Source organism: Syngnathus scovelli, chromosome 8 (genome assembly GCF_024217435.2).
Source record: "Syngnathus scovelli strain Florida chromosome 8, RoL_Ssco_1.2, whole genome shotgun sequence".
In the NCBI taxonomy this organism is placed as follows: Eukaryota; Metazoa; Chordata; class Actinopteri; order Syngnathiformes; family Syngnathidae; genus Syngnathus; species Syngnathus scovelli.
In genome coordinates, this window is record NC_090854.1 from 2,216,185 (window position 1) to 2,230,705 (window position 14,521).

Here is a 14,521-nt window from a genome sequence, read left to right on the forward strand (position 1 = left end):
TATAAAAAATTTGGCGATTCTCTCCCAATTACATCCGTCGGTTCATCTGTGTCTCTTGACAGGTTAATTCAGGTCAAGACGCTCATCCTGGTCACGTGACATGTCACCCCAGTCGAGCCCGCGAAGCAAGCAAAAATGAGCAACAAACAGAGATGTTTGGAAAGCTTCTTCGGAAGGGAAAAAAACTCAATGAGGAGACGAAAGAAAAAGAGGCTACGACTTCTAGGAAAAGGAAATCTTATAAGAAAATTTCTGGAGTCCTACTCAAAATATGGATTTACCACCACAGGTGACTCTGACGTGCCAAGCCCACTCTGCATATGTGGCGACAGGCGAGCTAACAAGACAATGAAGGGTTCAAAACTGCTTCGGCACATGGTCGCCACAAAAGCGCTGACAACCCTGCTTCCTTTTCCAACAACCTATCTTTGTGAAGCTGGATTTTCTGCAGTTAGAGCAACCAAAACAAAGCTGCGGAGCAGATTGGACATCAACAGCACACTTCGGGTGTCATTGTCTCCGATTAAGCCTACATGGGACCGGCACGTTTCTGAGAAACAAGCTCAGTGCTCCCACTAACTCAACGTAATGGTGAGTTTTATTTTTATGTGGTTTATATTTGTTTTTATGCCAGTCATATCATTTTATTTCATCGTATTTATATATTATAAATGTATTATTTATTTCAAGATTCAAGCCATATTGGCCATGTTTGAGCATGGCAAACAAGGAATTTGACTTCGGTACATCTCAGCCTCTGTTCATCATTTAGGTGACGAACAACACTCAGGACATGTGCGAAAATTGACAAATATTCTCAAACATCCCCTGATCTTATTCATATAAATGTATTACCGTATTTGCCGGTGTATTGGTCGACCTTTTTCGATCCAAAATCGACCGAAAAAAATCGACCTCGACTTATACACCGAGTCATAAAATTTAATTTCGTATTCATCGCTTCAAATGTGATGGTAACCAAGGCCGTTTCTCATGCATCTCATTGTGCGTTGCACTTAGAAAATTTGAACCGGGCGGCGTGCGCGATTGCGCGGCCCGCTGGAAGTCGAATGAGACGCCGCGATCACCTCCGCGGTGCTTATAAACAGCCGATCCGCTCGGCGGGGGCTATTTTCGGCCACTTAGCGCGTGCGCACGGCCTCCCGGATGTGCCGGGCGGGTGCGCGAGCTCGCCGGCCGCTGGAAGTCCAATGAGGCGCCGTGATCTCCTCCGCGGTGCTTATAAACAGCCGATCCGCTCGGCGGGGGCTATTTTCGGCCACTTGGCGCGTGCGCACGGCCTCCCGGATGTGCCGGGCGGGTGCGCGAGCTCGCCGGCCGCTGGAAGTCCAATGAGGCGCCGCGATCTCCTCCGCGGTGCTTATAAACAGCCGATCCGCTCGGCGGGGGCTATTTTCGGCCACTTGGCGCGTGCGCACGGCCTCCCGGATGTGCCGGGCGGGTGCGTGAGCTCGCCGGCCGCTGGAAGTCCAATGAGGCGCCGCGATCACCTCCGCGGTGCTTATAAACAGCCGATCCGCTCGGCGGGGGCTATTTTCGGCCACTTAGCGCGTGCGCACGGCCTCCCGGATGTGCCGGGCGGGTGCGCGAGCTCGCCGGCCGCTGGAAGTCCAATGAGGCGCCGCGATCTCCTCCGCGGTGCTTATAAACAGCCGATCCGCTCGGCGGGGGCTATTTTCGGCCACTTGGCGCGTGCGCACGGCCTCCCGGATGTGCCGGGCGGGTGCGCGAGCTCGCCGGCCGCTGGAAGTCCAATGAGGCGCCGCGATCTCCTCCGCGGTGCTTATAAACAGCCGATCCGCTCGGCGGGGGCTATTTTCGGCCACTTGGCGCGTGCGCACGGCCTCCCGGATGTGCCGGGCGGGTGCGTGAGCTCGCCGGCCGCTGGAAGTCCAATGAGGCGCCGCGATCTCCTCCGCGGTGCTTATAAAGTGCCGATCCGCTCGGCTTGGAGCTATTTCCGGCCTCCCGTTGGTGCCGGGCGGCGTGCGCGAGCTCGCCGGCCGCTGGAAGTCCAATGAGGCGCCGCAATCTCCTCCGCGGTGCTTATAAAGTGCCGATCCGCTCGGCTTGGAGCTATTTCCGGCCTCCCGTTGGTGCCGGGCGGCGTGCGCGAGCTCGCCGGCCGCTGGAAGTCGAATGAGGCGCCGCGATCTCCTCCGCGGTGCTTATAAAGTGCCGATCCGCTCGGCTTGGAGCTATTTCCGGCCTCCCGTTGGTACCGGGCGGCGTGCGCGAGCTCGCCGGCCGCGATCTCCTCCGCGGTGCTTATAAACAGCCGCATGCGCACGGCCTCCCGGAATTTGAACACATTTCGTCAATAAATTTCGCATATTGAATTTTGAAGTTTAATATAATGCAACAATTGAGCTCGACTTATACAAAGGATATATCATAAAATCGTAAATTTCCGTCGAATTTTAGGGGGTCGACTTATACACCGAGTCGACCTGTACCCCGGCAAATACGGTATTTATTTATGTAAAGGCCGGTCCGCGAAAATATTTCTGACACGTAACCGGCCCGTGGCGCAAAAAAGGTTGGGGACCACTGACTTAAAGAAAAGTCTGGTCCACCATCTGCCATCTCAAGACGGGGACACAGTGAACCATCAACACTGTGTACAACCCTTTTTTCACCACAGAAACTTTTTGAGGAACTTTTCAACTTACCGTGATAAATTGAGTTTGCCCTCAATTTCCTTCCATCCATTATCTAAACCGCTTTTCCTCACGAGTCACTGGTGTGCTGGAGCCTATCCCAGCTGACTTCAGGCAGTAGATGGGGGACATCCTGAACTGGTTGAAAGCCAATCGTAGGGCACATATACAAAATCAGCCATTTGCACTCACGGGCAATTCAGAAAGGTCAATCAGCCGATTAAGCACGTCTTTGGAATGTGGAAGGAAACCTGAGTATCCGGAGCAAACAGGAAGAACACGCAAACTCCCCACAGTACGGCGTACAGAGCCGGAATCGTACCCATTACCGCTGAACTGTGAGGCAGTGTGATAACCAGTGCACCATTGTGATGCCTTCACTAAAAACATTTACCTGGTTGATTACCCGGGTCTTTCTACCAAGTCACTAGACCAGTGGTTCTTAACCTTATTGGAGGTACCGAACCCCACCAGTTTCATATGCGCATTCACCGAACCCCTCTTTAGTGAAAAGAAAAAAAAATAATTCAAAGTCAAGACATATATGTTTTTACTGGTGCACAAAATAAGCTGTGCATGAACGTCACCTTGTTCAAAGAACAAAACCAACACAATGCATGAACTCACAACAAATGACCTTTGTGAGACCAGTTCAGATATGTGTCATCACCAATTTACACGATGAATCAGGTGTGTTCTGATCTCTGCAGTGGAGGCTCTGCTGAACCTCTGAGACCGACTCACCGAAGTCCTAGGGTTCGATCGAACCCAGGTTAAGAACCACTGCACTAGACGCAGAAATTTCAAAATAAACGTCAACCCGATTCAAGACTTCAAACCAGCGGTTCATTTTGTGACTAAAAAATATGATTGTGGACAATGAGGAAGAAGAAGATTTTGAAAGCTCAGAATGGAGGACTAATTTTAATCGAGGCTGTTTCAAACGCACCGGTTCCTGGGGATAAGGCAGAATTTTTAAAACATTATATTGAATGTTTATAGAAATCAAATCAACTCAAGTTTATGTGAAAGCCACAAGCGTAAGCTCTCAAATTATTTTGGAATTGTGATTCCATTGGCTGCGATTAGCTGGCAACAAGTTCAGGGTGGGTCCCCCCCCACCCCGCCTACTACCAGAAGACAGCTGGGATAGGCTTCAGCATGCCCGTGGCCCTTGTGAAGACAAGCGGTTAAGAAAATGGATGGATGTTCCCATTTGCCACAGGGGCTAAGATATCAATTATTTATTAGGCGTTGACAATATTGTTGCATTTCCAGTAAAATGTCAGCTTTTCTTGAATGCTTCTAAAGTTGCGCTAAGGTTTTAGAGGCGTGTTTTATAAGGCGCTTTAGGCTTTAATGAGTCACACGTCCCTAATATGAATATAAAATACTTTATTTAAAAAAATATACTCACTATCGCTTTCCAAGGTAATTGGTTTACTTTCCACCCAAGAAGAGTGGTTTTCCCCTCGCTGTGCCCGTACTCTGGCTTTATACCTTCCATATACACTGAGGAAGGTGTTCAGGCTGCTGAAGTCACATTCAAGGGTTGAGATGTTGACACAACCTACATGACATATTCGGACAGAGGTACTGTGGAGAAAACACAATACTGTTAAAAAAAAAAAATCATGCTGTACTTTCCACACCGTAAGGCAGGGGTCCCCAAACCCCAGTCCGCGGACCGGTACCGGTCCGTGGGTCACTTGGTACCTGAGAGGGAAAAAATATATATATATGTATATGTGCGGTGGCGCACTGGGTAGCACGTCCGCCTCACAGTTAGGAGGGTGCGGGTTCGATTCCACCTCCGGCCCTCCCTGTGTGGAGTTTGCATGTTCTCCCTGGGCCCGCGTGGGTTTTCTCCGGGCACTCCGGTTTCCTCCCACATTCCAAAAACATGCTTGGTAGGCCGATTGAAGACTCCAAATTGTCCCTAGGTGTGAGTGTGTGTGCGATTGGTTGTCTGTCTCTGTGTGCCCTGCGATTGGCTGGCAACCAGTTCAGGGTGTCCCCCGCCTACTGCCCGATGACGGCTGGGATAGGCTCCAGCACGCCCGCGACCCCCGTGGGGACTAAGCGGTTCAGAAAATGGATGGATGGATGGATATTTTTTTTATCTACGATCTATTCATTCTGCTCAAGACGCTCGTCCCGGTCACGTGACATATCTCTAGTTGAGCTAGCAAAAATGAGTACGAATTTATTTAGAAAAATATAAAAACATTGGCAATTCTCTCCCAATTACATTCATCGCTGTGTCTCTTGACACAAGACACTTATCTCGGTCACATGACATGTCACCCCAGTCGAGCTCACGAAGCAAGCGAAAATGAGCAAGAAACAGAGAAGTTTGGAAAGCTTCTTCGGAAAGGGAAAAAAAGCCCAATGAGGAGAGAGAAGAAGAAGAGGCTACAACTTCTACGAAAAGGAAAGCCGTATTTAAAAAAAAAATTGCAAAAAAGGTTGGGGACCACTTTCGTAAGACACACTTGAAGCCTTCAATTTTAATAAGATGTGCCTTTTGTGTCCACAGAGTTCCAAAATTAGTAAAAGGTGGTGGTGTTGATGTTGATGTGAGTCTGTCGACACAGGGACGAAATGCATAAGATGAAGAAAATTAGAGAAAATTACATAATATGCAAAATATATAAGAAGACAGTTATGGACCAATCAGAGAACATAATGTATTATTTAAATTACGTAAACTGGAGCTGTAAACCAATCAGAGAACATTACATTTATGTAGAATACGAGTTTACTGTAGCTCTGGGGTGACTGATGAACACTACCGGTTTGTGGAACATGGTCAGTTTCCCTCAGGAGCCCCGAAATTGGCATTGACGAAGAGAGCTTATGAGGCACAATTCCAGCTACGGGCCAGCAGTTACGCGGTAGCACAACCTGCGTGAAGCTGGCCCCCCATCCCACGCAAAATTTAAGGAAAATAGTCTGTTTCGTTTGTGCTTTGTTTGTGCTGGTTTTTGCAGCAAAACATTTCGTTTGTGCTGCTTCAGTTTTTTAGTTATGAAAGATTATTTTATAGGTCATCCAGAGTTCACCCAGCCCCCTATCTGCTCCAAATGAACCCAAAATGGTACCGTTCGTTTGTGCTTTGTTTGTGCAGCAAAAAGTTTCATTTGTGTAAATATTACACATTTATTTTATAGCGATGACGTCACCCAGCCCCCCATTTTCCTCCAAAAGGACCCAAAATGGTATCGTTCGTTTGTGCTTCGTTTGTGCTGGTTTGTGCAGCAAAAATTTTTGTTTGTGCTGCTTCAGTTTCGTAGATATTACACATTTCATTCATAGCAATGACGTCACCGTGAAGCTGGCCCCCCACCCCCCCACGCAAAATTTAAGGAAAATAGTCTGTTTCGTTTGTGCTTCGTTTGTGCTGGTTTGTGCAGAAAACATTTTCGTTTGTGCTGCTTCGGTTTCGTAGATATCACACATTTCATTTATAGCGATAACGTCATTGTGAAGCTGGCCCCCCACCCCACGCAAAATTTAAGGAAAATAGTCTGTTTCGTTTGTGCTTCGTTTGTGCTGGTTTGTGCAGCAAAAATTTCCGTTTGTGCTGCTTCGGTTTCGTAGATATTACACATTTATTTTCTCGCGATGACGTCACCCAGCCCCCCATTTTCTCCAAATGGACCCAAAATGGTACCGTTCGTTTGTGCTTCGTTTGTGCTGGTTTGTGCTGCAAAAATTTTCGTTTGTGCTGCTATGGTATTTTAGTTATGAAAGATGATTTTATAGGTCATCCAGAGTTCACCCAGCCCCCATCTGCTCCAAATGAACCCAAAATGGTACCGTTCGTTTGCGCTGGTTTGTGCAGCAAACATTTTCATTTGTGCTGCTTCTGTTTCGTAGATATTACACGTTTATTTTATAGCGATGACGTCACCCAGCCCCTCATTATCCTCGAAATGGACCCAAAATGGTACCGTTCGTTTGTGCTTCGTTTGTGCTGGTTTGTGCAACAAATTTTTTGTTTGTGCTGCTACGGTTTCGTAGATATTACACATTTATTTTCTAGCGATGACGTCACGTAGCCCCGCCCCCTATTTACTTCCAAATGGATCAGCCCCCATTTAACACCTCCAAATGGACCCAAAATGGTACCGATTGTTTGTGCCGCAAAAAAATTTGTTTGCGCTCAGTGAATCATTCAATTTGTTATTTATTTTATATTAATTTATTTTCTAGAGATGTCAAATCCTTGCTCCATGGATCGTTAATTAACCATTTGTTTGTGCCATTGCAATTTTTCGTTATTAAAATCATGCATCTTCATTAACCCCGTCATGTATTTTATTCTAACAATTTTTCACTTGACATCATGATAACTCCTCAATTCTTACACATGTATTATCCAAATAATTACCATGCAAAGTGACCTCTGCAGGCCGGAAAGACATATTGCAACAGGGTGGCGAAAAACAAAGACGTGCAACTTTTTCAAGCGACAAATGCACAACTATCTCCGAAGATTTAATAAAAGCGAGTGACAGAAAGTGTCTTTTTCTGGGAAGTGACCATCGACCAATGTAAGTAAAATGTGTAAAAAAAAAAAAAAAAAAAAAACAAAGTTCATACAATATAGAATTAAAAACACCCCAGGTAGTCTGAATAGCTAGTTCGCTAACATTGTCGTATTAGATGTGTGTAATTTGCACAGACCAAGAAAACTACATTTCTAAAGAAAGCATGCTTGATACATTTTGATGTCAAAATATTTTTCCCTTTGCATCATTTTTCCGTCCATGCATAGCAATTATAATGAACACGCATGTGTAATTTTAATTATTCAAGCAATGAATCCTGATTATATTTATTTGTCCTTCAACTAGATGCCCAAACAACCAGCAGTAGAAAATGATTTAATTGTTGCAGTTCTCTGCTCATTAAAAGAGGCCATACTTGAAAATGGTAACGTAGCCACTCCAAGCGCTACTGTGTGGACAGATCTGAGTGACCAGTTGGAAAAGAAGATGTCTGCAAAGGCTCTGTACACCTTTGTAAAAACAAACAGACACAATATCTGGTCAGCTCTGGGATTCAGTCATGATGAAACTGATCCTGAAACTAGCAGTGAAGCAAGCTCGGAATCAGGCCCTGAACGGTCATTTCAGCTTCATATGTCACGACTCGTCCCCGATCGTGTCATAGTTTTGGTCGTGTGTCTGTGTGCTCGCCCCTCCCCTCCTGTGTGCCCATGATCAGTGTGATTATTCCCACCTGCCTCTCGTTACCTGTCGTGTATATAAGTCCTGTCTGCCCCTCGCTCCCTGTCGGATCGTCGATGTCGTCACGTTTGCTGTCCTTGTGGTTCCTGTCTGTTTCGAGTCTGTTTCTGTTTGCCATCCCTGTCGGTCAGTCTGTCATGTTATTAGTTTGCCAGTTGTCGTCTGTTTCCCTCGATGCCTCGTTCCACTTCCCTTTTCCCTCAATAAACCCTGGCCCAAGCTGCACTTGGTCGTCCTGCTCCATTTCCACTCCGATTCGTGACATCATATTCCTTTTGACAAGTGGATGGAATTTATTCCGGATAAGGCTGAATACAAAGATAAGAACTGTCGAACCCAAAAGAGAGAATATATATATATGTGTGTATATATATATATATATGTGTGTATATATATATATATATATATATATATATATATATATATATATACATACACACACATACATATATATATATATATATATATATATATATACACACACACACACATATATATATATATATATATATATAGAGAGAGAGAGAGAGAGAGAGAGAGAGAGAGAGAGAGAGAGAGAGAGAGAGAGAGAGAGAATTTTGAAGCCTGGCACCTGGACCCACATCATACATGAACAAATCTGGAAAACAGTTTGTTTTTAGAAGAGCCAAGGTCTATCCATTGGTCTCAAATAATTATATCGAAATCAGAGGATACTGCAAGGAGTGTCATGGCCTTCTCAACATTAATTGTGGCGAAGAGCCAGAAATGAACAGTCCAATAATATTGAACTGTTTCATTAAGAACAGTGATGACTCCCTACACACTGGTAGCTCAAAGCGGTTTCTATCTGGACAGTTACGTGTGCAGGATGGAACCACATGTATGGCGAGCATCACAAGCAAATAAACTGATGGACTTCGGAGACCCAGAGCCAAGCCACCTGCCAAATTTGGCCACCCTGCGCAAGGCAAAATGATTTGGCATTAGGTGACAAAAATCCAATTTTATCATTGCAGATGTTGAAATACAGTGCACCTCACAGTGACAGCATCAAAGACATTGGACTTGACAAGTTTTTCTGTCACTATTGGAGTCAAACACAAATGCATGTGTACAAGAGCTTAAAAAAATCTCACCCAATATTATGTGTTGATGCAACTGGCTCTATAGTAGTGGTTCTTAACCTGGGTTCGATCGAACCCTAGGGGTTCAGTGAGTCGGTCTCAGGGGTTCGACAGAGCCTCCACTGAGGAGGTCCGAACAAACCTGATTTATTGTGTAAATTCTGATTTACCAGTATGTAATTTGTTGTGAGTTCCTGCATTGTGTTGGTTTTGTTCTTTGAACAAGGTGATGTTCATGCATGGCTCATTTTGTGCACCAGTAAAAAACATCTATGTCTAGAATTAAAAAAAAAATAATTCACTAACGATGGTGAGTGCGCATATGAAACTGGTGGGGTTCGGTACCTCCAACAAGGTTAAGAACCACTGCTCTATACTTAAAAAACTGGTGAGGCCGAATGGCATGTCTGGCCATATCTTCTTGTATCAGGGTGTTATGACAGGGCATACCAGATCCAGTGTCCCAGTCGTGCAGATGCTGTCAGAGAAGCATGATGTTAATGCTATCACACAGTGGCTGAAGGAATGGATCCATGCAGGTGCATCTGTTTCTAAAGAAGCAGTGAGTGACTTTTCTCTGGCGATTCTTGGAGCTCTAGTCAAAGCTTTTACCCCTCATCCTGATCTGAAGACCTACATCAATGAGTGCTTTAACATTTCACGTGGGAATCAACCTGGACATCTACCCCCATGTTTTGTCAGGGTAGATGTAGCACACTGTATTAAGATGATCTGCCGATGGGACTGCCTGAAAAACAAAAGACCTCGTGTTAAGGATTTTTTTTGTCAGGTCAATAGCACAGCTTCTTAAGTCACAATGTTTGCAACATGCAAAACAACTTCTTCGTGCTATCACCAGTGTGGCACTGAGTGAGACAGAGGGTAATGACAATTCTAGAGCCCCTATCCCATCAGAAAAGTGCAAGAAATACTTGAGAGCGCAAATCGCAGAGGAATTTGTCCCCATTTCAGATGAGGAAGTTGAGGGACAAGAACCAGGTGATCCATTAAATCTGCACATCCAGACTAATGTCCGACAGTAGGTGACAGAAATATGTGAGGAGAGCAGGTCACTTGCCATGGCTGATGGGGAGACAACATCCACTTCCTCCCTGAGATTATTCCCCAAATAACAAGACTTGGAAGTTACTTGCCACTCTGGACAGCAATAATGGTCCCTCTATTCAAAAGCACCAGTATCACTGCAAGTTCCGCAGCTGTTGAAGCAGAGTTCAAAAACATAAAAAAGGCCTTTTCAAGTATGAAAGCCTACCCATTCGTGTGGACCGGTTTGTTGCTCGTCATCTTTCCTTCATTGAGGGAAACATGCGGATTTGCTCTGCAAAACAAAAAAGTGAAAAGGATGTGTGTGATGCCACGACTGTCAAAGAGCCTACCGATGTCTGCAGTACTTCTCAAACTGAAGTAGTAAACAAAAGGGAAAAAAAAATCTCATCCTGGAGCGGAGCCAGATGCATCTACTGACAGTGCAGTTGAAAACTGGAGAGGTTTAGCGGTCCCACCAAAAAAAAGAAAGATAACTTCATATCTCTCTCCTTGTCCTGAATGGCTGCATATTGATACACAAGTGGGCTGGAAAAAAGTCAAGGTACCATTGTTGAAAAACGGGAACCATCAACAGCCTGTTAATCTTCGCACATCAAAAGTGTCTGTGCTCAATACTTGTGCATTTGATTCTGTCTTTCATTGCTTATGCTGTTCTTTCTGTGAAAGTTTTTCATTTGAAAAGACTGTTCTGAAGTATGAACGTGGGAACCAATTCCTCCATCTGGTGAAAATCATCACAACACAGGATGTGAACCCACAGGTATACTCACAGAGGGCAGAACTGCTGGGGGAAATATTCAAACCTGTCCTCCTGACCTCTGGTGCTCTCCAAATTGATGCACAATGCCACATCTCCAGTGTGTAATTGAGAGCGCAATGAGGAATATCCCAAGTGTTTATTTGACATAACAATGCTCCTCACAGTACTGCCGTTTAAGTCACCAAGTAACAAGGCAAATTTCACTTGTTTGTGCAAACATTGCTGTCCTGCAGACCTGTGGCATGGCTTATCTTCAGACTGCTGCTGAAGAGGGACTCAGCCTTCCTGACTCTCTCTGCCTCAGGCCAACTGAAAATACTTCCCAGTGTCCGTCTCCATTCAAAACACAGGACAACAATACAGGCAATGCTCTGTGTTCAGGTAATGTTACTCACAGCTAGAATCTTGGAGAGTTTGTGTGGATTGACACTGACCTTGGTAGCAGTTGCAAGGAAATTGCCTTGCTTGAATTTCCCTCCAGTCTGGAGCTAAAAGAGAAGACTTTTACTTTGAGAGGAGTCATTGGCTTTGAACCAGGACTGACCCAGGATTCTCTTGGGCATTATGTGGCATACTGCAGGAGGACTGCATATGCCTGGGAGATCTATAATGACCTGGGAAGTGGCGTGAAAGCAGCATCAGTAAATACTAAGATCTTCCCACATGCTGTGTTCTACACAGTGCTGTTGGAAATAATATACTTTTTATCATTGGAATCTATGTATCTACTTTTGTGTGCAAGATTCTCCGCAGTATGTGACCATCAGGCCTTGTGATAATGACTTGGGGGCATATGGCCGGCTAATGACTGGAGTCATTAGCCGCGCTATACAATAAGCCCCATAGTTAGCTAGACATGTACAGATCATGAGATTGTCATGGGATGGCTGAAGCAGACAAAGGTCTTATTTAAGTTGAAGTCATGAGATATAATTATGTCCTTCCTGTCTGGAAACCTACTCGATCATGTACACTTGCCCCTTTGTTTCTTTCTCAATAAAAAGCACGGCTCAACTCGAGAAGAGCGCGGATCTCAGCCACACTTGCTGCGTGTGTCTGGGGTGCGCCCTTCTGCGCAGAAGAAAACGCTAAGCCAAAAAGACCTACCACCTCTGAGATTGATTTCAGATAAATGTTGTCAACCCAACATTTTTGGGGGCTCGTCCGGGATTTCCTGAAAATCTGCTCGCTGATCCGAGGAGTGTTGAAGACGCCGAATCCGTGCACGGCAGAGGTCACAGGACGCCTGAAGGAAAGCCCTGGGGAGCAATGTTCATCCACCAGGCCGGCGTCCGGTTCAGCACCTCTCGGCAGCGATGATTGACGGAATCTTCAAAAGAAATCTCTCAGAGACTCGGCGAGAGCTCTTCGTTGGCCGCGTGGTTGGGGTATTTTAGTCCCCAGAAAAAGGGTACCCAGGTAAGGACGGCGGAGTCCTTGTTGTGAATTCCAAGTGATAGGAATTCGGTATACAGATGGAACTTGTAGACGGAAATACACCTCGTTGTGTTAAGAAAATTCCGCAGTGTGAATGTGTGTGAATGGTAGCACGTATCACTCGCTATTGTGCTGCATGTAACATGGTGGGAAGAAATGGCGAATTTCTGTGGAATTCCTCACCAGAAAACTGGTCGAAGCAGGAATTACCTCAGAAAGTTGTTATTGCACTAAAGAAACATTCCATCTTTAGAAATCCCTATGATTTAAATGTTGAACTAAATTGATTAAAATGGGGGGCCGTCAAAGTGTTACTGACAATGTATCAGGGGATGAGAAGTATACGTTAAATAAGTTACCAAACTTGAGGCCGCAAGTATGATTGTCAGACAATGAAGCCATGAAAGGCCACTAATGTGAGAAAAAATAAATAAAAATAGTAAAACCAAAACATCAAATAGAGGAAGATGTTTGCGCAGCATTGTTTGTTGATGTTGTTTGTGCACTGTGTTTTTGTTGTGGGCCTTTGTGTTGTCCTTGTGTTCTCTGTGTGTTTATGTGTGTCTATGTGTTAAAATTTTGAAATTAGCTAAAATAGTTTGCAAGGAAAGTTACTAGACTGGGGTCTATTCGATTTGCACTGCAAGAAAAAAAAGGAGACATTGAAACTGGAAAATGCAATTTTTGGAGAAATTGGGGTAAAGGCAGGCGAAAAAGATGAATAAATACTTAGGAGATGCAACAGAATGATGTTCGAGCGGAATTGAATCAGTTGAAACATGTAGAACTTAGAGGTGAAATATGAATTTTGTAAAATTTTGCAGAAATTTTAATCAATCTTTTATTCGCCAAGTTTTAGCATGCCATACAAAGAAGTAATAATTTAACTTGAAAATATGAAAGTTTTTAATTTTGCAATTTCGGGAATGTTTAAAAACTTTCCCAGTGTGATTTGAATGGGCTGAATGATGTGAATTTCAAACTGGGACAGTGTAAAGGTGAAATGTAGAATTTGCCTTTAAGAATGAGTGGAAGGAAAATTGCCCTAAATTTGCAAATTTTGTGGAAATGAAAAGCTTATGGAATTAATTGAATGCAAGCATCTCTTGAGTGAATTTTTGGAATATGTCAAAATCGGAATGAGTGGGTTGTTTTACCAAGAACCTTGAGATAGGACAGATTCAAATGAGGACTGTGAATTAAAAATGATGTAGTATGACTGTGTGGACAGCTTGAAGAGAGCTTGAGGAGAGTGAGAACAGTGCATGCGTGCGTGCCTGTGTGTGTGCCCGTGTGTGAGATGCAAATGAGCAGGAATGAATGACAAGATACAGCTTGACTGGTTGACGTTGTTGGAGACTATTATGTGAAAAGTAGTAGAACAACTTTGAAGAAAGAGTGATTTTGAGCATATTTAATGCTAAGAAAAGAAAATAGGGCTTATTTCACAGTGGTTGACTGATTATCATGAATTGAATGGCTCGTTTTACGCTTTCATCTAAAAGTCAAGTCAAGTTTATTTGTATAGCCCTAAATCACAAACAGTCTCAAAGGGCTTCAAGTAGACAAAAATCCAAGTTTTCGTCTACAATGATGATAATTGCTTTTGAAACAAAGGAAGTGTAAGGATGAGATTCCTTTCTCCTCATGCAGCATTTAGGCCAGAGAGGAAGTGAAGTCAAGTAACAGAAGTTAGGATGGGTAAAAACCTGAAGTAAACTATCTTGGTTTACTCTCAGCGAAAGGGAGAGCAGGGAACAGGTTATATTAGACACACCACGACCTGTCATGAAGAACAACTGATGTGTTTTTTTTTTTTTCTGTCATTACTGCAGAGCTTGGGCTCCATGCTATGCTGAAATTGCTAAGCCACTAACAGGAGTGGCTCATGGACAGCCGTTAGCAGTCAAAGATACATTCGCGTGGACACCAATAGTAGAAGAAGGATTGACAAGATTGAAAATGATATTAGTTCAAACAACAAAGGGTGTGATAATGGATAAGGTGTTATTGACGATGTCAATAACAAAACTGTTTTGCCAAAATGACTTTTAAGGCAACGCCTGTTGTGTCACTTGTGACAACAGGGGGGAGATGAGTTATTAGTTACCTATTAGTTACCTTTGGTTTAGATTCTTTCAAAAAAAAAAAAAAAAAATTAAGCATGTCCTGTTTGTGTGAAACATGATCCACACAGGAACCTAAAAGAAA

General features: G+C 44.2%; 2 protein-coding genes across 17 annotated transcripts in view; one reads left to right on the plus strand and one right to left on the minus strand.

The window, feature by feature from the left end:
• The window catches only part of il10rb (interleukin 10 receptor, beta), a 185,409-nt gene that overhangs the window by 156,641 nt on the left and 14,247 nt on the right, over window positions 1-14,521 (plus strand). For 3 of the 4 annotated variants that reach the window (XR_011087266.1, XR_011087267.1, XR_011087268.1), the window contains one exon: window positions 63-7,281. The exons of the other annotated variant lie outside the window; for it this stretch is intronic. The gene's annotated coding sequence lies outside the window, so the exon portion shown is untranslated. Of the gene's footprint in view, window positions 1-62; window positions 7,282-14,521 lie in introns of those variants that run through there. 4 annotated transcript variants of the gene reach the window in all.
• The window catches only part of LOC125973212 (interleukin-10 receptor subunit beta), a 165,289-nt gene that overhangs the window by 17,305 nt on the left and 133,463 nt on the right, over window positions 1-14,521 (minus strand). For 6 of the 13 annotated variants that reach the window (XM_068651631.1, XM_068651635.1, XM_068651632.1 and 3 more), the window contains exon 7: window positions 4,099-4,277. The exons of 2 other annotated variants lie outside the window; for them this stretch is intronic. In XM_068651631.1, coding sequence (XP_068507732.1) covers window positions 4,099-4,277 — 179 coding nt within the window. Of the gene's footprint in view, window positions 1-4,098; window positions 4,278-8,904; window positions 10,226-10,318; window positions 10,385-11,307; window positions 11,362-14,521 lie in introns of those variants that run through there. 5 more of the 13 variants (XR_011087264.1, XM_068651640.1, XM_068651639.1 and 2 more) reach the window with 5 other exon arrangements.